General features: G+C 50.1%; 1 protein-coding gene across 1 annotated transcript in view; it reads left to right on the top strand.

The window, feature by feature from the left end:
* Positions 1-22,433, top strand: part of LOC113251638 (deleted in malignant brain tumors 1 protein) — a 108,117-nt gene that overhangs the window by 70,345 nt on the left and 15,339 nt on the right. Inside the window, 12 exon segments of the mRNA XM_048218764.2 lie at positions 6,152-6,463; positions 7,878-7,904; positions 8,508-8,661; positions 9,466-9,683; positions 10,278-10,589; positions 11,934-11,984; positions 12,101-12,197; positions 12,834-12,872; positions 13,835-13,988; positions 15,914-16,109; positions 17,796-17,996; positions 18,646-18,720. Of these exon segments, the coding sequence (XP_048074721.1) occupies positions 6,152-6,463; positions 7,878-7,904; positions 8,508-8,661; positions 9,466-9,683; positions 10,278-10,589; positions 11,934-11,984; positions 12,101-12,197; positions 12,834-12,872; positions 13,835-13,988; positions 15,914-16,109; positions 17,796-17,996; positions 18,646-18,720 (1,836 nt within the window).

Raw genomic sequence — 22,433 nt, 5'->3', positions numbered from 1 at the left:
TGCTCCCCTGTTGGGGGCATATATATTTATAATTGTCATATCCACTTGTTGAATACTTCCTTTAAGAATAATATAGTGCCCTTCTGCATCTCTAACTATAGTCTGTAGTTTAAAATCCAGTTTATCTGATATGAGAATTGCTACCCCAGCTTTCTTTTGAGGTCCATTTGCGTGAAAGATGGTACTCCATCCCCTTACTCTCAGTCTGAATGCATCTTTGGGTTCGAAATGAGTCTCTTGTAGACAGCAAATGGATGGGTCATTTCTTTTTATCCAATCTGCAACCCTGTGGCGTTAAAGCAAGAATTTAAACCATTAATGTTAAGGCTGAGTACTGAGAGATATGCTTTTAATTCTGCCATGTTGTCAGTAAAGTCTTTGTTTGTATTGGCTGTGACTTTCTGTTCTGTATCACTCTTGGGGCCTTTTTACTTTTATAGAACCCCCCGTAATACCTCCTGTAGGGCTGGTTTCATGGTTACGAAATTGGTTAGTGACTGTCCATTCTGAAATGTCTTTATTTCTCCATCAATTCTGAATGACAGCCTTGCTGGATAAAGGATCCTTAGCTGCATGTTTTTCTCTCAAAGAGCTTTAAAAATGCTCCCCCAACCCTTTCTCTCATTCCAGGTCTGTGTAGACAGGTCTGACGTAATTCTGATGCCTTTGCCTTGGTACGTGAGAAATTTCTTTGCCCTGGCCGCTTTCAATACTGTATCCTTGGATCTAATATTTGCGAAATGCACTATGACGTGACGTGGCGTAGGTTTGTCGTGGTTGAGCTTGGGAGGGATCCTCTCTGCCTCTTGGACACGAATGTTTGTTTCCCTTGCTAGATTAGGGAAGTTTTCAGCTACAATTTGTTCAAATATCTCTTCTAGACCTCTGTTTTTCTCCACCCCCTCGGGGATGCCGATGATTCTAACATTGGATCGTTTCGTTGAGTCAGTAATCTCCCGTAGCCAACATTCGTGGGCGTGGATTTTTTTAAGACCATCTTCTATTTTCATTTTTTCCTCTATTAACCCATCCTCCAATTCACTAACCCTTTCCTCTGCTTCGGTGACCCTGGCCGTCAGAGCCTCTAGTTTTGCCTGCATTTGGCTCATAGAATTTTTAATTTCTGTCAAATTTGCTCTCATTTCCGCCCTTAGGGATTCTATATTCTCAGTAACATTTTCCTTAATACTTTTTTCAAGTCTACTCATCATCTTGACCATTGTTACTCTGAATTCCATTTCTGATAATTTGGTTACATCCATATCCGTTACTTCTGTGGCAGAGGCCACAGACTCACTGTCTTTTCTTTGCTGGGGGGGGGGGCTTCTCCTTCTTGTCATTCTGATGAGGAGAGGTTGCGGGGTTGTCCAGAGCCCAAATTATTGACTGGGTCCCAGGCCATGCCCCTTGTTTTATAGGGATCTTAGAGATGTGGGCTTCTTCTTTAAAGATTTTATTTATTTACTTATCTGAGAGAGGGAGACAGACAGTCAGCAAGAACGGAACAGAAGCAGGGGAGTGAGAGAGGAAGAAGCAGGCTCCCAGCGGAGGAGCCCGATGAGGGACTCCTTTCCGGAACGCTGGGATCACGCCCTAAGCCGGAGATAGGCGCTCAATGACTGCGCCACCCAGGCACCCCGGGTTGTGGGCTTCTTGATTTTTCAGCCTGCCTTCTGTGTTCTGGGGGAGGGGCCTGCTGCGCCGATACTCAGGCAACCCTGTTTGGGTAGAGTCTCCGTGTCCCCTGCGAGGGGGGATGGGGATGGGCACGCTGTGAGCCGGTATTTCCAGGCTTTTGTTCTCTGGCGGCTTTCCCTGGCGGCCGGCTATGCCTCTTCTGAGGGTCAGAGCAGCAGCGGCTGCATTGTCGCAGAACGAGGGATTGCGGCCCGTTCTCCACTGATGTTCTGGCCACTTTAACTCTATTACTGTTGGTGCTGCTCAACCTTGCAGCGTCCCGGGATGTGCGCACCAACTCGGCGTCCCAGCCCTCACTTCCAGGGCCGCCCCGTCTCTGTCCTTTGTGTTTCTAATGCCGCCAGCCGCCAGCCGCCCCGCGCGCTCCCGGGTCTCCCGGTCTCAGTCTTTGCCCGGTGAGCACACCGTGATTCCGGAGTTCCGTGAGAAGCCTGGTGGCGTGCGCACCCGGTTCAGGGTCTCAGTCTGCTGTTTCGCGGGTGCCGACCGCGAGTCCGCCCGCTCCCCCGTGCAGGTGGCCCGCCAGCCGCCAGCCGCCCCACGCGCGTTCCGGAGTTCCCGGTCTCAGTCTGGATCCCGTGAGCACTCCGGGATTCCGGTGTTCCGGGAGATGCCTGGTGGCGCGCGTTCACGGCTCACCGGTCTCAGTCCGCTCTCTCGCGGGTGCCCTCTGTGTGTCCGCCCGCTCCCCCATGCAGGTGGCTGCCGCTTCCCGGAGCCCGAACGCGGCGGCTCCCTCCCCCTTCCGTTTATCTTCCGATATCTGTGCACGGTTTACAGCTCCCCTCTTCGTACCTCAATACTCAGCACTGGAGATGTTCATTTGTAGAGATCCAGATGCATCATCCTGCGTCTCAGGCTGATTCCGTGGTTATTTAGGCTGGTCTGGTACCTATCCAGCTCGACTCAGGGGACCGGCTGAAAAAGGGGTCCCCTACTCCTCCGCCATCTTAACTCCCCTCCCTTCATTCTTCCTTCTGATGCAACACGAAACAAGTCTGCTTTCTCTTGCCTCGAAGAACATCTCTCATGCCCCTAGTAAGAGTTTTCAGGCACAGATTAAACAGCCTCCTTTCATTCATTCCCAGTTCTTTCTCCACCCGTACCCATTTTTAAAGGAATTTATCCTATTTTAATGCATATTTATATGCATGAATATATATATATACACGCACACACACACACCTACATACACCTAAGTCACTTGTTAATGGAAATATTGCTTTTCCTGATAATATTTAACCTGGTTTCATCTTTCTACACTGGGTCCCATCTGGGTCATTCTCTCTTCCTGACATTGTTCACAGTCTGTGTCAGACCTCCACGTGTGGTCATCAGCCTCAGGAGTCAAGGAGCTGAATGGTTAAATGCTGTCTTCAGAAGGGAAATGGGTTGGCGGTGGATCCATCCTCACGGGATGGATCCGATTAGTTTTACCTGATGGCCAAAATTCCTTTCAAATGGGGAGAACAAAAACTAATATCAGGGAGCATTGCATATTGTGAGCGACATGTGTTTTTCATTCATTCATTCCACACCCATGGATTCATTGAAAGCGAGGTGAGCAGGTTTGGTTCGATATATTCAAATCTATGAAATTCACCGTCCTATGATTTGGGGGGCACAGAGTGTCATTTTATCACTTCTGGAAAACGGTTACTCCAAACAGCCACGCTGACCCACTCGCCCTGCAATCACAAGGTGACTCTCCCAGCGTGAATTTCCTACTATAATTTCAGAATCTACAAATCAAGGAGCTGCTTCCTGTGTTACCTACAGCCAGAGCTTAGTTACTGCCTTACAGCTTTTGATGTTTTTAAGCCTAGATTTATTGGTATTTACCTTTTGTGTCTAAAGACATGAAGTTAGTTATTTTGCTCCAGTGAGACTCCGCTGACGATGTCCCCACAGGACATTCACCTGTGCCTGGAGGCATTTTTTATGGTCCAGTTGGGGGCGCAGGGTTCCACTGTCCCATAGTGGCTGGAGGCCAGGGATGCGGCTGAGTGTCCTACGGTCCCCAAGACAGCCCCCCACAGCAAAGAATTCTCCATCCCCAAATGTGGAGAGCACTGAGACTGAGAAGCCCTGCTTAAAGCTTGCTTCGTTTTTTGTTGGTTTTTTTTTCTATTTCAGCTTCATGGAAATTCTCTTCATACTCGATCTACAAAAATTATATCCACATTTAAAATATGCCATTTCGTTCTTACTAAGTCAAGTGTGTCCTATTTTCCAATGAAATGATTTCTCAGTGTCACCTGTTACTGTCACACTATTGTTGCCTTACATATAAATGTTATCCTTTTTTTTTTTTTACTTTAAAAATGGGTTGTGGGGCACCTGGATGGCTCAGTCAGTTAAACATCTGACTCTTAATTTTGGTTCCGGTCGTGATCCCAGGGTCCTGAGATCAAGCCCTGCATTGGGCTCTGTGCTCAGCGGGGAGTCTGCTTGGGATTTTCTCTCCCCCTCTGCCTTTGCCCACCTCTCCACTAGCTCTCTCTCTAAAAAAAAAAAAAAAAAAAAAGGTTGTTTTGAGGTACTTGGCTCTTACTTCATTGGAACAGATGTGTTCTGCAATAAACAGGTTTTCAAGTTCAGTAAATTTGCACACAGGTACAAGTGTAACTGTGTCCATTGTGTTTGTATTATGCAACGAGCACTTGCAATGCCTGCCTCAAGGGCCACCGACTATTGTTTAAAAGCCAATGTGCATATCTTCCATTTTTATCATGTCAGATTAATGTTGATATCTTTAAAATATATTTGTCGAGCCTGCTTTCTGTGCAGGCCCTGGTCTAGGAACGGACTTCTAGTGCCAAACAAGACAGACAGATCTCTGTCCTTGTGGAGTTTACATTCTAGATGGAGAGGCAAATAGTACTTGAATAAACCAGCAACTCAATGGACAATTTCCATTAGAGATAAGCTGATATGTGCTATGAAGAACAATATTTATACACATATGGTAATAGGATAGAGAACAGAGGGGGTGAGGACAGCATTTGGTAGGATGGTCAGGGACAGCTTCTCTGATCATCTAGGTTGGAACCGGGCAGTTTGGGGCATGCGAGGAAAGAGTCCTACTAACAGGGCCTGGGAGTTTTGATAGCAGGCACCATTTCTTCCTGCTCCAGATCCCATTGAGTGTCTTACACAATGAGACCCGAGTGGATGCCTGCCCCCCCCCAGGGAGTGGCAGAGTTTGAATAAAGAGTCAGGGGGCACTCAGGATACATTTGGGGTAGAGAGGAAGATGGTGGAAAAGACTGAAAGCCAAGGTACCCGAAGGGGGCTGCTCACACAGAGCAGGTGAGACACAGAGAAAGGCTGACTGACTTGGGCCAGTGCCCGGAGGGAAGGACAGGGGGACAAATTGAAGCAGTATGTAAGGGGTCAAGTCCACTAGCGGGACATGTGACTGGAAAGAGGTAACAGCAATGATTGCAGGTTTTGGCTGGATACGATGCAAATGATGATTTTATTTAAGGCATTTCTGCAGATTTCCTTGGGGAGATTTACTGTGCCTTTCCCTCCTCAGAGTAGAGGACATCTATGGGTGCCCTTATGACTTTATTGAAGTGTTCGATGGACGGCAAGTTGCCTCACTCTCCATGGGCAGATTTTGTGCTGGGACAGAACTCACGTTCCTCTCCTCTTCAAACATCATGACCGTGGTGTTCAGAAGTGATGCCGTGATCACCAACACAGGGTTTTATGCTCTGTACAACGCCGTTCAGCAAGACGAAAGGGAGAACGGTAGGTATCCTGGTATGTCCCTTGGAGGGACGTTAGATCTAATTTGTGTCCTTTCCCTCTATGAGAGGAGATGCTTCCTAAATCCTGAGTGACATCCACTCTGACACTAACAGCCCCCAGCTGACCCCTCACCCTGCTCTGCCACTCGCTATCATTTTCCACCACCAAAAAATCCTGGCTAAAGAAACAGATGGCTGAATCTCGTATCTTGCATTGGCTCTTTGTGTCGATGGAGGATCCGAAGGAGGGTCTCTCTTTTCCAAAGGAAGGGAAGATGCAGTAGGGGAAATCCTTCTACAATAAACCTACCTCCAGCTTCAACTACCAGCCCGCCTAATTCCAGCCGAATTCCATATAAAAACCATCCAGAACAGACCTCTTATATTCTGTAGCGGGACATGGAGAACATTCTAGAGCTCTCAGTGGATTATGGTGACCATGCAATGTATCCTCTAATCAGGATACTTTTGAGAGTTTAAAAGGGACTTTAAAATAATTAAGAGGCATTGCTTGATCTACAACATTTATAAATCAGGATTATTCTAGGCAAATCAGGAAATCCACGCTACCTAGAATCCGATAGCCTAACGTGGAAAAAATGTGGCCAGGTGCAGGGCATTCTGTAACTGCAGAAGGTCCTAGAGTTTTGGAGACAGCGCCAGAGCTCAGAAGCCTCTGTCTTCCTGTCCCCCAGGGGCATCCCTGAGACTGGTGAACGGCAGTCACAGGTGTGAGGGCCGGGTGGAGGTCTTCTACAATGGCACCTGGGGCACTGTGTGCGATGACAGCTGGGACCTGACGGACGCCAGGGTGGTGTGCCAGCAGCTCGGCTGCGGCGCGGCCTTATCCGCCCCAGCTCAGAGCTACTTTGATGGAGGCACTGGCCACGTCATGCTGGACGATGTGCAGTGCACAGGAAACGAAGCCAAGGTGTGGCAATGCACGCACAACGGATGGTTCTCGCACAACTGCGGGCACCACGAGGATGCCGGTGCCATCTGCTCAGGTGAGCCCCCACAGGGCACAGCACCCCTCAGAGAGAGTCTCACCCATCAGCAGCCTCTGGGAAGGGAGAGGTCAGTGCCAGCAGGTAGTTACTCAGAAAGGAATCCAGGGCTTCAAGCCATCTTTTTAAGTCAGTTTGTTTAAGAGCTGGATTTCCTTCTTTTAAATTAGTGTGTCTGTAAAATGCTCAAGGTCCCCCCTGCGGCCGCTTGAAAGTTGTGATAGTTAGAGAGAGGATTTGTGTCATCAGACATTCCATTCCTGGATGGACATGCCACGGTGTTGGTAACGGTCCACTGTCCCCTGAGCTGGAGCAGTAGCCGGTGTCCAGAGGGCTTGGCATGTGCCAGGCTCGAGGCTGAAACCAGCGCATCCATACTCTCATTTGACCTTCACAGTCTAATAAAAGAAACTGTTACATCCTCATCTTATTGATAAGGCGACAAAGGCACATCCGAGATCACACAGGGGCCCCTACTCTGCTCAGTGTCGCCTCCAACGAGCTGAGCTTGGCTCAGTTACTAAAGCCCCTCCAGCCCCATAACTGACCAAAAGTAAATAAATAAATACCATATTTTTCATGTGCTTTCAATTTCAGTATTTCCAGCAATTAGATGAAACATCGTGAGGCTGAAAAGCAGAGTGTGCCGCTCACCCAGCGGGCCCTCACGTAGGCTGCCTGCCGATCTTTAACCAGCATTGATGGGCTTCGCTGCCACACTCCCAACTGCCCACAGAGAATGCGTTTGATCCTTAAAAAAAAAAAAAAAAAAAAAAAAGTATCTGGTTTTCTTTTGTGAATCACATGACTGTCTTACTCATTCTTTCTCTTGGTCTTTGAGTAGGTGTGGATGGCAATCCGAAAGTAGGACCAACAGGTACTGGTGCTCTTCTGTACGTTTCAGCCCCTTGCCGGGTCTCTGAGCGCTGTCTGTGATCCTGGCTACTCGTTAATCCTGTAATCGTGGCACAGTGGACAGTATAAACCTTCTGTTGCTAATGAACCAGAGCGACACAGCTCATTAGTGTTGACATATCGGTGGGGCTGGGGGCCTACAGAGGGTGGGGAGAGGGCTGGGTAGCGTTCAGGTTCACCAGCAATGTGGTATCTGGGCCCCAGGGATGCCATGCGGGGCACCTGCCGTGATAGAGGGCTAGCTGCTTGCAGGGACGATCGTGCCACAGGTGCTGCGGAGAGCAAGGAAACGAGAACCGCAGGCCAGGTCTCAACAAGCTCTATCAAACCATTCCTATCACACACTTAGCGTGCAGACGTCCCAACTGTCAAAGAGCCAGTCATCTCTGTCCAGAGAAGTCACAGCTTTTGAGTGTCAGTATTTTTGAGTGTTTTAGAGGAGTATCCTGGATAATGGTCCTTGCTCACAGTATCGTTTTTCCTCTGTGTATTTTCGCAGACTCCACTGGTGACGGCCCAGCTACAGGTGCGTCAGCTTTGCTTAAACCCTTCTCGTGGTTTTAGATTTGCCTTATCTTCGATGTTAGCCCTTCCAGCAGCTGGAGGAGGCTCTCTTCCTCTTATACGTAGAAGCTGTAGCACAGAGGAGCCTTTAACTTAAATTCCACACCAAATCCAGTATCAGCCATAAAACGGATGCTTTACGGGACATTGGTGCTGACTTCAGCTGGGATTTGTATGTAATCCCTGGGATCTTCCAACACAACCGGCCAGTGATGAGTCCTGAGAAAGGATGCTCAGGCTTGCATTGTCCTTGGGTCTTTCTGTGAAACCACGTGCTCAGCCCTGTCTGTGCTGTGGGTCCAGAAAGCCCTGTCAGCCCTATGCCACTGCTATTTCTCTGCACGAAGCCCTGTAAGCTTGACAGGACAGGCGCAATGCTCTTCCCTGACAGAGAGCAGCGTCAGAAAATCAGAGGGGTCCCCAAAGCCAACGTTTTTGTTATCAGGCAAAGCAGCCCTGGAGCAAACTCCCCTCGCCCCTGTTCCCTGTGCCCTCTGACCCCTCTGGAAACACCAGCACAGGTGGGCACCTCTTTCTGATGGGGTTTCTTTACCCTTTCTTGCAGACGAAAATTTCCACTGTGGTGGTTTGCTCACAAACAATTCGGGCTCCTTCTCTAGCCCTTGGTACCCTAAAAAATACCCTATAAATGTGGTGTGCGCCTGGGACATACACGTGGACTCCAGGGCTCATGTCAAGCTCACATTTGAAGTGGTGAAGTGAGTAACTATCTGCCATTCTGCTCAGTTTTATAGACACAGGTATCCTGCCCACCGCCCCTAGCCCCGCCAACGAACAAAGGCACAAGCGGATAAATAAAAGCCACCTTCCATAGTGAATTCTCCAAAGTGAGGACGCCCTTGGAGGCCCGTTGGGTGACACTGACCAAAATTTTAAAGGCACGAGCCTTTAATGCAACCATTCTAGTTCTAGAAGATGAGTCTACTGACAAAGGCTCGCGCACGGAGGATGACCATGGCAGCGTTCTTAGGGGAGCAGTAGACTGGAAACAAGCTAATGGCCCATCAGCAGGGGGTCGGTTAAACAGGTTTGGGTCCCTCACACACGTAGGGGTATGGCCATGGAATGGTCTGCAGGAAAGCCTTGGACAACAGGGCAGCGGCTGACGTCTGCGCTTAGACTCTGTTTGGAAGGAAACAAAAGGAAAGTGTTTACAGTAGCTGCTTCAAAGAAGCAGAATGAAGCGAGAGGGGCTAGTCAGGGCTGGGAGAAGATTTTACTTTTCACCAAATACCTGCCCATACCACTTAAATTCTGTTCTCTGCGCTTATAATGCGGGTTCAGGAAATGCCATTACATGGAAACTTCACAAATTGGAAGGTTTTTATGAACAGGAAGATACATATGCCTGTCAGCAGGGTCATATGTCCCCTGACCTGTGTGAAAAGATGTAAGTTTCAGGTGGCCTTTCCAGAACCTTCCCTTCCTGAACCCATCTGTGCAGCGCTCGTTGGGGGAAAAGCCCCAGCGGACGGAGTCTGAGTGACAGCGTTACTTCACAGGTTGGAAAACTTCTACGGCTGTCCGTACGACTTCATTGAAGTCTTTGATGGCCCGCAGAGCGAATCTTTTTCTCTGGGAAGGTTCTGCTCTGGGACAACCCCAATATTCACCTCCTCCTCCAATCGCTTGACGGTGGTCTTCCACAGCGACGCTATCGTCACCAACATGGGCTTTTACGCGTCCTATGAGTCTGCGGTGCAAGACGAGAACAATACTGGTAGGTGCTTTGGTCGTTTTGGTCCTGGCCCTGCCTGGTGATGAAGGCGAGGGTGGGTGGCTGGCTCTGACGGGGCACCCCCGCTCCCTCGTTTCCCCCCGCGATCTGGCTGAGGGAAGTGGTTGAACACCCGGCTCGGCGGTGGAACGTGTCCACGCACATCTCCGATACCAAACTCCTCACCCAGCACCGAGGACGGGTCTCGCCTGATGCTCTCTCTGAGCCTGTTCCATTCAACACACACCTGTAGTCTCTTTGCACCTGCTTCCAAATGTGGCCCAGCCAGAGCGGCCACAACCAGGGTCGGCATGCCTGGTGCTGCCCGCCCCACACCGGGCTTCCAGGCACCTCCTTTTGCCTCTGTCAAGTAGACAATTACTGTCTGGGGAAAAAGCTTTTAAAAATGCCCCTCGGAAAATCACACAGATGTGAGAGATCGAACCCAAATTACTTCTTGCGGCCACTTTAACCCTCGGTGGCTCCCTCCCCACGTCGGACAGGAGAGCTGCTCACCTAAATGCCCAGGTCCTTCCTCGAAGCAGGGACAAAGGGGGAGTGCCCAGAGCGTGACCCGAGCCTGTCTGCCTTTCCCAGATGTGGCCCTCAGGCTGGCCGGCGGTGGCCACCGCTGCGAGGGCCGCGTGGAGCTGCGTTACAATGGCACCTGGGGGACAGTGTGTGATGACAGCTGGGACCTGCGTGATGCCCAGGTGGTGTGCGGGCAGCTGTCCTGTGGCAGGGCGGTGTCGGCCCCCGGCAGGGCGCATTTCCACCAAGGCCTGGGCCCCATTGCCCTGGACGATGTGGAGTGTATGGGGACGGAAGCCAGGCTGTGGCAGTGCCTGCACGGTGGCTGGTTCTCCCACAACTGCGGCCACCACGAAGATGCCGGCGTCATCTGCTCAGGTGGGTCTGATTCCAACACCAGCGGGGGGCAAATGGCGTTCCCGACTAGTCAGAGCAGGAGGGATCCCACTGTCACTGTTACCCCAGCTTGGGCCATTCGGATGTTCCTGCACGGTTTCTGCCCACCTACCACCCACGCTGCTTTCCCCCATACTTTCTTTCACGTGGCCTCTTCTTCTTTCATTTACATGAAATCGTTTGACAAGGAAGTTCTATATTCCCACCACACAGGCACAGCCAGGGTCACTTGCCATAAATAGACAATACATACCAATAGACACAGCGGCAATAAAACAAAAATTAAACAATGAACTATCTAATCTGATCAATTCATGCCCACGCATCTCTGAAAATATCCTTAATCAGAATGGAACTCAATTCAATATTTTAAATTGTAATGCTATATAAATATGTAACTCTTAAAATAGAAGATGCACCATCTCAAATTATCTCCCGCCCCACCAGCGATGAGTCATGCCTCTGGGAATCATCTCTTTGGTTCATCCCTCTTGTTGCCCAGGTGACACAGGGACTGCTCTTAAAGTCACCGAGCTGGGAGCCCAGGTCTCAGCCCAGGGCTGTTATTCCTCCGTTTTATCCCAGTTGAGTTTCCGCAAATGAATTCGAAAGCCCCCATTTATCTCTGCATCCTTCTGGGTTTGGCTGGAAAGTGGCAAAGTTGTTTATCAGCTAGACCTGGCCACAATGACGAGAGGATGGAAGAGCAAGCAGGGGTGGGGGTACTAGAGGTTTCTGAGAGGAGAAGAGAAAAGTCAAGGGGCAGAGGGAGTGTTGAAGCCAAGCAGGGGCAGAAGCCACATGCTGAATGTGACATCTGAGGACGGGGCTGGGAGCCTAAGGAGCAGGGAGATGTTGAACCAGAACCCTGGACAGAGCTACGAGAGGTGATGGGGACAGAGCTCTCCTTCACCCTGGCCCTTCGGCTTCCTCCAGGTGCTGACGTTGCCAGTGTGTATCCTTGACACGAACGTAGTTCTGCACTTTGCAAACTGACACTTGCTCTGGGAGGCAGGACCCACATACCCAGGAAGAATTACAAAACCAAACCAACTGGAAAGATAGGCAATCCACATAAGGCAACCATCACTGTGGCCCGTTTGGCTGAGGGGGGACACGTCGCGATGTCCAGCAGCTGGACAAAAATGAACCCAGTGACCCAGGACATCTAGTGGTTGTAATCATGGCAACTCAGGGCCGTTCTCAATGCCCAGATTGGGTGCGGTCTCTCCCCTTTCTGTTTCAAATAAGCAGATCAGCCTCTCGGGTTTGAGAAGAATGAAAGGACGTGACCTACGCTCACCTTTTGATTTATGTCTCTCCTAGCCTCCCTGCCTTACTCGACACCATCAGCTGCTATGAGTTACCCAACTTCAGGTAATTTCTCTTATTCCCTATTGAGTAACTGTAATTTATCTTGGCAAAGTCACCCTGGGCACTAGGGCAGCAATTCAGGGGCCAAATGCCCCGATCTGTCATCCTGGCTTCACCAGTTATGAACTGTGGGGTCTTGAATGAATCTCTGAACCGCCTCGTGCCTCCTGCTGGAGATAAGCGTGAGGAGAAGGATCATAGCATTTGCCTGCTACGGCAATGCTGGGGCTCAGCACTCTCCGTACAGAGAGGATGCAGCAGTGCCCGCCATGGGGGGCACGCGACGTAGAGGCCGCCAGCTCCTTCCGAGCACTGCAAGGAGCCATCTCTGTAGGTACGGCTTTCTACCTGACAGAATTACAAAGAATGAAGAAGCTGAACACGTCACTTGGTCTTTCCCTGACTCTGTGACCGGCTCCATCGTTGGCACATTTTAAATTAGGTCAGGAGCCTGTTCGTGGCAGAGTCTCTAAGAGTAAAATACAACACGCAGGGGACTTTGGAGGAAGAAAGGACCCCAAACCATCAAAGGAAGCACAAGAGTAGGTTATACTGAACAGCAGGGATGCCCAAAGAATGCTTTCTTTAAAGTCTATCTGCTTAAAAAATCTGTCAACCATCGTGCTCTGATTTTCTGGAATGCACATCAGCTGCGTCCTCCCAGTGCACACACCTGCTGGGCGATGGAAGCAGCACCCCCACCGAGCAAAGACGGGGAAGGGAATCAATCTAGAATCAGAAACTGTACATAACCCACAAGGCGGAGGGCCCACCGACAGTTAACTGAGAGTGAAACATGTTTGACACTTAAGACGTTGTATCCTGTTCTTTTGTGTTTCACTCTGTCCTTAGCATCCTTGCCAAGGCCGACAAAGGTGCCCGCGTCGGCAGGTAAGCTGTTGCCCTCTCCTCAGTTGCCTTCCCTGACTCGAGTTTTAGCTCAGAAATGCTCCAGCACGACTGCTGTGGGAGATGGTGTCCACGCTGGAAACACTCCTTCAAAGCCACTGGTGGGCGCCCAGGTGCCTGCTGCCGGGGGGAGGTCCGAGGACGCCTGGGTTCGCCTGGAAAATCTGTGGTTGGAAGGTGAGCGACAAGAAGCTGTGAGATGCACAAATGGCTTCTGGGGACTTGTCTGGAGGGCTGACGGTGGCCCGCTCACCCCAAATCTCCCCACCCCGCCCGTCGCACTCTCCCACCATGAGCTGTCCTGTGTTCTGAGCCTATCCGGTCTCTGTTCCCTTCTGCAACCCTGTCCTTTGAAGATGAGGGGCAGCCCGGAATGACTGCCCTGTGTGCTCCCAGGAGCGTCCCCACATATGTGGTGGCACCTGACATGGGAACAACATAGACAGAAGCTATTGCTGTTGCCAGTTGGCAAGCGTGTGCAAGGGCACATAGAGAATATTACACACACACACACACACACACACACACACACACACACATACACACACACACACACACACACACACACACACCCCCGAAGTGGTATGTGCATGTTAGCTTCTCAGGAAAAATCCAGCAAACCCTGTGAGTGCCAGACACCAAAATTCACCACACACCATGAAAGAGAAGCGGCAGCTCTACGGTGAGGTGGGTCTAAGCCAGCTAAGGAGCAAGACCCGTCTGCTAAGCCGCTGTCACCTCCGGACACGCAGGAACACCCAGGGCAAAAATAAATGAGTGAAACAAAGTGAAAAGGGGAATACATTTGTTATCACTGATTATCAGCGGACAGTTCCCAAGAAGGGCTGGCTCTCCTGGTGGCCTTTCAGATGAGCCTTGATGGAGGTCGTTACTCGGACTGTGCACCGAGGTCCGGACCTGCGGCGGATGACCGCGTGAAGCAGGTGCGAGGGCCGCGTGGACGTCTACCACGCCAACAGCTGGGGCGAGGCGTGTGATGACAGCTGGTCCACGAAGGATGCCCACGTGGTCTGCAGACAGCTCGGCTGTGGCCCGGCTGTGGCCGCGCTCCCAGGGGCCAGCTTCAGCCTGGGTCAGGTGGCGTCCTCCTAGACGATGTCAGCTGGGCGGGAGACGAGTCCACCCTGGGGCAGTATCCTCACAGCGGCTGGCTCACACACAGCTGGGGGCACCAAGACACGGGGGTCGTCTGCTCAGGTGAGGACAGGTCCCTTCTGGGCTGATGGTGGAGCGGCCCGGGCCAAGCCTGAAATCTGCAGATGGAGTCTGGAAACGTTTCCACGCCTTAAAGCTTCCCCAAGTCCAGGATAGATTTCTGTTCTCACTCTGGAAGAGTCGCCAGCTGCTTAAGGCATGGAGGGCCCCCTTCAACTGGAGTGACTCTCAAGGTTAATCAGCTGTAAAGTCATCAGTAATGGTACTTACAAAGCTGGCGGGAGGATGAACAGAGACGTTCCACGTGAACGCTCAGTCAAGCATATGACGCACTGTAAATGCACATGTTAACTATTTTGTTGGTGGGGGTATTTTAGATCCTAAGGCAAATTCTTTCAGAATCACTATCTCAGAGGTTCAGGCCAGGCTCTAAAAACCCCGGTGGAACAGCCCTAGAGGGTAAGAACAACTGTTTGCACGGGCTTGTTGAGTCGCATTTAAACTGAGACAATGATCTTCGAACCACTCAACCGCCTTCATTTCTATTGTTTTTTTTTTTTTAAGATTTTATTTATTTTTTAGTGGGCGGGGCAAGAGGGGCAGAGGGAGAGGGAGAAAGAATCTTAAGCACACTCTGCCCTCAGCACAGAGCCTGATGCAGGGCTCGAACCCACGACCCTGAAATTATGACCTGAGCCGAAAGCAAAGTTGGACACTTAGGCTGCGCCAGGCAGGTGCCCCGCCCCGTTTCTATTATTAAACCGCCCCTGTGTTCCCCTCGATCTCTGCACATTCTGCAGCTGCTGGGCACCCAGGGATCTGTGAGTTCACTTCCAGTTTATCTACTGATTGGTGATGAGCCATTGGTGCCAGGGCCCCCACATGAGGTCTCCCTCACCACCCTTCCCTTTCCTTGACCATGCTCTTAGCTCCAGACCTCTCTCAGAAGGCGAGGGCCCAGAGCTGCTTCCCATTCCCACGGGGCCCTACTCTGTCCCCGGAGGAAAAGCTCTTCGGGATGTCAGCAGGTTTGAGGTCATTCTTCCCGTGTAGGAGATCTCCGTGTCCGCAGGACTGAGACACCGGCTCCTGACCCCAAGTGGTGGCTCATGCCACAGAGGTGGTGGCAGGCCAGAGAAGGAGGGAGGCTCTGGGGGCAGACATTTCCGGACTGCACCTCCAACCCCACCCGGGCCCCTGGATGCTGCGGCTGAACTCTGTGGTTCTGAGAAGCTTTCTGGGCGGATGGGGCCGTTCCTTCACCACCCCAACAGCCACTTTCTTTCTTTTGTTGTCTTACTCTTCACCAGAATAATAGGTACACATGCGTGGGCTGCCACCACATTTTAAATGCTAACTGTTCAATGAGAGATCGGACGGGGTTGTTGAAAGGCAAACTCACGCACGTGACGTAGATGGTATTGAGAAGATTATGCAATTGCATTGTTGGTTTGGAATGCCCTTATGATGACTGTTTTCTTTTCCACATGCGCAGTTTCTTCAGCTCCTGGGGAACAGTCACCTGTTTTCCATCCGATAGGTAACTTTTCCATTCTTACGTTTTGTAACTTCTTTTCCGAGGCTGGCGTTTGACAGAAATGTAGCCAACGTAATTTCCCTGGCCCTGGTGACGTAGGGAATCAAAGCTATTCTCATCAGAGGCAAGCTGGTGATACAGTGGGCTGTCCCCGCGCAGGGACATTTTCAAGGACAGCCAGCCACCCACCCACCCACCCACCCTCAGTGGCAGCACTGAAAGGCCTGTAGGAAGGCCCTGACCCACACGGGGCTCTTGGGGCACCTGGGGGTCGGGGTGTGACCACCGCTGGGGCCTGCCCGCCACGCAGGTGGTGTGCCGGCAGCCGGGCTGCGGACCGGCCCTGGCGGCCCCGAGGGGCAGTCTGTTTGGTGGCGGCTCAGGCCCCATCTTCCCGGACGATGTGTGCTGCACGGGCCACGAGAGCAGCCTGGGGCAGTGCCACCACCTCGGCCTGTCGGTCCATAACTGTGGACACCATGAGGATGCCGGGGCCGTCTCCTCATGTACCTGAACTCTCCCCGAGCCCGGGTACCTTCCTCAAGGGCAGAGCTGGACCTGCCAGGCAGGCCAAGCCCGAAAGGCTGGGGCTTCCAGGTCATGAGAACACTGGTCCCGTGTGCCTGGGATTTTCCCAGAGGTAGGGCTGGAAGTCCCCTGTCCTGGGAACCCCCTCAGAGTCAGCGAACCCAGGATACTGGTCACACTAGTCTCAAGTGCTCCTGATATCACAGCCCGTTCCCCTGCTCCTGAGAAGAGCAGAGATCCTAAGAGCAAAAACGCGCCTGGAAAGCAGGAACTCGTGCCCCCGCTTGGGGCGGTTTTCAATTTCCAGGAATGATATTCCAATGTGTGTCAATGTCATATATTTCTCGTGAAGGACTTTCTCAGAGAGAGCTATTCGCGAATGCTCTCCTGATTGGCTGAGTGGGGATTTTCTTGCCATTAGTGACAATTTCATGCAACCATTCCAAAAAGCTGAATGAACATTTAACACCCCTGCTTGGTTACCTTTTGCTAGTAAATGATGCGTGCAGCAAACATCTGTGACCCCCACCCCACGGCCCAGAGCCACCCGCTCCTCAGAGGGTCGGGGGAGACAAGGTCCCCAGACAGGGAAAGATGCAGGCGAGGTGAGGATAGTTCGATCCCACCCTGTTGTTGGGTAGTTTTTTAAATCCGTAGAGTGAGCCTTGGATGCTACGAACAAGGTGTCTCTCCGTGAGACTCGCAATCAAAATGGCATCTGAGTGGCTACCGACAGCTCCTCCCTGGAAAAGCTCAGATAGATGCTTCCGATTAGTGTCCATAGTCGGGGTCTCCCCAGCTGGGGTAAAGGAGGTCGTAGAAACGCAGGTGCCTCTGCCGGGCCGTCCCGCACCAGCACAAGGGCACAGACGTCGGGCACAGACGTGGGTTCCCGCGCCCACTCAGCTGGTGCGTCCGTGAACGTGGAGCGAAGGTGCTCCTGCGCTGACGTGAGCGCCTTGGGTTTTCTCTTTCAGCTACAGAAGCTGTCCCGGAACCCACAGAAACAGATCCCACAGTCGGTAATCCTTTTACTGCTGTTGTCAGGGCTTGCTAGGTATGAACACTCCCAGCGGACTTCCTGAGGCTACAGCCAGGAATGTCAGTGCCCGCGCGGAGAGGTTGCAAGAGGGCTGGCCGCTGGTCTAGTCACTGCTTCTAAAATTTAGCTAACTGTGAACCTGGGCCAGTGTATGAGTTTGGCCTAAAGAAAATAATGACAAGTTGAATTTGACCTATTTCCATGCTGTTGCTTAGCAATTGAATGACCCAGTTCTAAAATCGGTATCTATCCTTATCCTTGCAATTTCCTATTTTCAAATGCAAAGGTGGGGAATGAGGGAACGAGTTATCTGAAATCAGAGCGAGCCTGGAAAAACCAGTCACTGCACTTGTAAGCACTAGTGTAACTTTTCCCTATGGGTCTTGGAAAAAGAAAGCGAGAGGTGGTGGAGTACCGGACTTTGGGGTTGGCTACGGTAAAAACTGCAGAGAAGTCCTATTAGGAATTACTCGCCGGAAGAGCTAATCCCGTCCCACTAACAACCCTGAGGCTTCCCCAGACTTGTCTGTCATGGGGTTGGCGGATGGGAGGAGCTGCTGTGAAGGTACACCACAGCGGCACGTGGGGGACCGTGTGTGATGACTTCTGGCCACCAACGCAGCCCAAGGCGTGTGCCGGCAGCTGGACCGCGGGCAGGGCATCAGAGCCCTGGGGAATGGCCACTCTGGGGAGGGTGTGGGGAGCATCCTCCTGGATGATGTGCGGTGCCGGGGCAGTGAGCCCCCACTAGGCCAGTGCCGGCCCCCGGGCTTGCCCATCCACGACTGTGGCCACCATGAGGATGCCGGGGTCATTTGCCCAGGTAGTCACTCTTGACTTTCTCCTGACGTTGCCAGAGCCATGGCTCTGGGGTAGGTGAGGGGGACATGGAAATGAATGTGAGGAAGCTCAGGCCCCCTCGGGGTCCTCCAAACACCTGCTTACAGTCCCTTCTCAACATTGGTTCCAAGAAGCCTCTGGATCCTTCTTAGCCTCTCTGAATTTGCTGATCTACCCAATGCTTGAACCAACATTCACGAGTTCACTTTAGAGCCCTCAGTCTCTGCCCTCTTCAAGGATGTACCAGACTCCCCATTATCCACCCACTGGGGTAATTGCTCTTCCTAGTCTTTGGCTTAAAATTCTGTTTTGAGCCAGAAAGCTGCTTTTGTGGAGCTGCTCTGGGGAGTTTCATGAACAAAACCCAGTCCCTCTCACCTGGGGACCCTTTGTGAAGGCATCGACACTCTTTCCTCAGTGGTTTCAGATGGTTTCCCTCTCTCCTTTTTTTAATTCAACCCACGTTCGCGTTATCTCAGGCGGCCAAACAAGTAGGATTACAAAAGCAAATCAGATGAAATGAAAATACCCACTGCCCGGCTTATCTTAGTTTTATAGATCAAAGACAAGAGTAATAGGATTCCGTGAAGGCATCCATTTAAGATAGTGCTTGATCTCTTTCCCTGCGCCAGGCACAACTCTACGTGAAGACGCAGAAGTGAGCACTGCCGACGGCGGTCCTGCCCTCACGGGGCTTCCTTACCAGGGTGAGTGGTCAGGGTCATTTATGCATTTCAACCACAATAGGTCATTCACAAAAGTACCATTGAGTCAGGAGTCCTACTATGCCTGATTACGGTAAGGAGTCACTCTCCTTTCGTATTCAGACCTTGGTGCTAAGGTATGAACTAGTTGTTAGGTTGTTGAAAATGAGCAATCCGTGTTGGAAACCTAAGGTCAGAATTCAGGAGGGTTCTATACTTTGCAGCCCTAGGAAATATTTGCCCTGCATGACATCAGAGAAACAGCCTTTCTTACCCACGCGGGGAGGTTATACTGTCCTCACAACCAACGGCCATTCTCACCTCCCCCTTTGTGCAGTCCTAGCTCCAGTTCAATCTCATCCAAGAGTCCTTTCTTATTTGTAATTTCACATTTCAGAAGTCTTCAGTTTTTGTGTCTAATTTTAGTACAGCTGAGGCATACATGTCTTACGTAAAAGGGTATCTTCTAAATTTTCCATTTGTGGGGGGGGGTTTGTTTGGATTTTCTCTTATTTTGATTTTGGTTTTGTTTTACAATTTCAGCATCAGCCACAGAAATGACCACATCACCTGGTAATTTTATTTTCGTTCTTGCTTTATATAAATCATAGATGGCTGGAGGGTCTTGCCTATGGTTAGGGTGGAAGTTTATACATGACCAGAAACTAAATATCAAGCTCACATCAAACTAACATAAGGTGCTCACGTATTTACTGAAAGCTTAGTAACTCGGGCAGATAGAGAGCTCATATCCCTTCTGTATGGAGGACGTCATATGCCCACTGTGCGCCCTTGGACCTCGGTACACCTGCAGATCTCTGAGTTCAAGTTATAGTGACATGAGCCTCCTTCAGATTCACACATTCGGGAATTCAATGAGTTCATTTTTTTAATAGCACAGGACTTCTGGCATCATGGGCAAAGCTATCCCTGTAATCTGCATTTTCAGAAAATAACAGAGTACCCCATCTCTCCTGTGTGTTTCACAATACAGTATACCAACCCAGTCATATGCAAATGTTTAAAAATAATTTGCATGACTAGTTGGGGAAATACCATAGCCTTCTCTTGAAGATTCAGTCTGTTAGCCCATTAAAATCTCTGACAAGTCCTGTGGTAAAGGACCTTTTTTAACACTTGGCTTGACCCAGTGTTTCTTGAATTTCTTTGACCACTAAAACCTTCTGAGTAGAAATGCGGCATCACAGAATTTGGAGCCCAGGAATCTTGGCTTATTTTCTGGCTCTAGCCAGACAGTGGGTGACAGTGGGCAAGTCCCCCTATCTCCCAGAGCCTCCTTTCTTCATCTGTAGAACAGGAAGAGGAAGCTTGTCCTGGAGATTGGGTGGCACAGCCCAGCGCGAGCACACAGTGACGGGAGCTTTGTGCGATGCGTGTCCTACCATCTGCTGAGTCCAACCTGGCTCTCTCATTTAAGCAACACATGTGTCTTTTTGTAAACTTCCCTCTTGGGGACTTTGGGGACCATCCTAGGGTTTGTGTTGACCAATACAGGGATAAATAAGTTGGAGAAATACCATCTTAAGACAAATCAATTCAAGTTTTCTCCGACGGTAAACAGTTACGAAAGTAGTTCGTGGTCCATATTTCCAAAATCTCAGAGCCCTCTGCCAGGCTTGGGAGAAAATGACCTCTAAGAAAATCAGACAATGAAATCAATTTCTCTCTCTCCGTGGTTAGAGTTGTGAGAATCAGCTGCCAACTCTCTCAGGCAAGGTCAAGTTCAGTATGACACCATCACCGTATAACATTTTCTTCAAGATTTGGAAGAAACCTTAGAGACTGTTCAGACCTGAAATCACAAATAGGCAGCCCGTTGGGCCGGCTTTGACCCAGGGAGGGGTTCTGACTCAGACAACAGAGTTTTGCCTAAGCAATGTTCAACTTTCTTTCAATATCCCTTTTTAAAATGAGCGATTTCATATAAATATCCAAATTACAAGCTCTGTTGGAGAACCCAGAGGATAGGAAGTGCTAGCATGAATTTTGGCAAGGCACAAATTGTCTGGGGTTGAGCATGAAAGGGACTGTTTACATAGGCAGTGCTGTCTGGTTTCTTCCTGGCCTGTGCCAATTATTTCTGGGGATAGAGGCATCTCCATTCAGATGTGTGGTTCCTCCCAAACTTCAATGTTCATATAAATCACCTGGAGATCTTTTTTTTAAAAGATAGATAGATAGATAGATAGATAGATAGATAGATAGATAGATGATTGATAGATAGATAGATAGATAGATAGATAGATAGATAGATAGATTTTAGAGGAAGAGAGAGAGAGAGCAGAGAGCATGAGAGGGAGGGGCAGAGGGAGAGAGAATCTCAAGCAGACTCCCCACTGAGCACAGAGCCAGACTCGGGGCTCCATCCCATCTCGTGACCCTGAGATCATGACCTGAGCTGAAACCAAGAGTCAAATGTTTAACCGACTGAGCCACCCAGGCACCCCACCTGGAGATCTTTTAAAACGCAGACTCTGACTGCATAGTTTTGGGGTAGGTCCTGAGGGTTTGCATTTCTAACAAGGTGATGCAGACGCTGCTTGTCCATGGACTAGCCCTTCAGATGCAGCAGAGGAAGCTGAGAGATGCAAAGGGACTTGTCCAAAGTCACATACTTGGTTACACAAAGAGCAGAGACTAGAACCCAGGTCTCTTGGGTCCCAGACCCAAATACCACTTTCCTCATTATTTATTTCCCTTAGCTTAATGATACAGAGACTAAGAAAATCAAATAAGAACAGAGCATAATCAAATATGAACGTGGCTGGGGCAGAATTTGTACACAGGGTGATTGTTTTTAAAAATATTATTTACCAATGAACTTGATGGACAAGGATGGTATTGAATTAAAATTTCCTTGAATTGTGCTTGCTTTGACAGTTCCTGAGCCCACTGCAGCCACAGATTTGGTCCTTGGAACTGGTAACAACTTTTCTGCTGATTTGTCCTCTTCCTGCCTTTAGGGGATATTGCTGGGTTGAAATTCTACCGAGATAGTACGCTTATACTTTTTGGCCAGGGGTTGCTTGGCTGAATTAATCCCTTGGAAAATAGACTAGAATCCAGAAATAGACACAGAGGGCCTCTACACAGCCAAGTTTAGGCCCCAACATTCAAGCTTACATAACAGTGTCCACAGATCCTGTTGTTCTTACTTCCTACACATGCATAACAACTGGATATCTGGTCTCCCCACTGTGTATTATGAAAGACAACAAACTAGGGAGGGGCACAGGGACAGGGAGGGAGAAGAGCTGCTCATAGAACAGGCACAGTGGCAACTGCAGGAAATGTTTACAGATCCTCTGACAGCCAGATAAGTGTTCAGAAACCCAGTAAATATATTAGACTTTCTAAATGTTCTGCTATGGACCCAAAATGCCCATTAACCTCAACGTCCTTTGAGGTATCCCTGTATGACAGCCCTGAGCCTCAGTGGTTTCTTCCCCATGAGCCTGAATCATGCAGGGTGGACTATATCTTCTGTTTAAAAGGACAGGACAGGGAAACGTGCTCCATTTCAGGAAAGTTTTCATTTATAACAGTTCATGTTTTGCTTTGGGTGCCTTAACTTTTATTCAGGAGGTTGGGAAATAACTAGTCCTCACACTTGAATTTTTCCAACAACAAAACCAGGTAGATGAGATCACAGGAAAGACAGAGTGGTGTAGAACTGGAAAATGCGTAAAAACTTT

Source organism: Ursus arctos, unplaced genomic scaffold (genome assembly GCF_023065955.2).
Source record: "Ursus arctos isolate Adak ecotype North America unplaced genomic scaffold, UrsArc2.0 scaffold_7, whole genome shotgun sequence".
NCBI lineage: Eukaryota > Metazoa > Chordata > Mammalia > Carnivora > Ursidae > Ursus > Ursus arctos.
The sequence above is the reverse complement of the archived record's forward strand: the minus strand, read 5'-3'. Positions and strand labels throughout refer to the sequence as shown.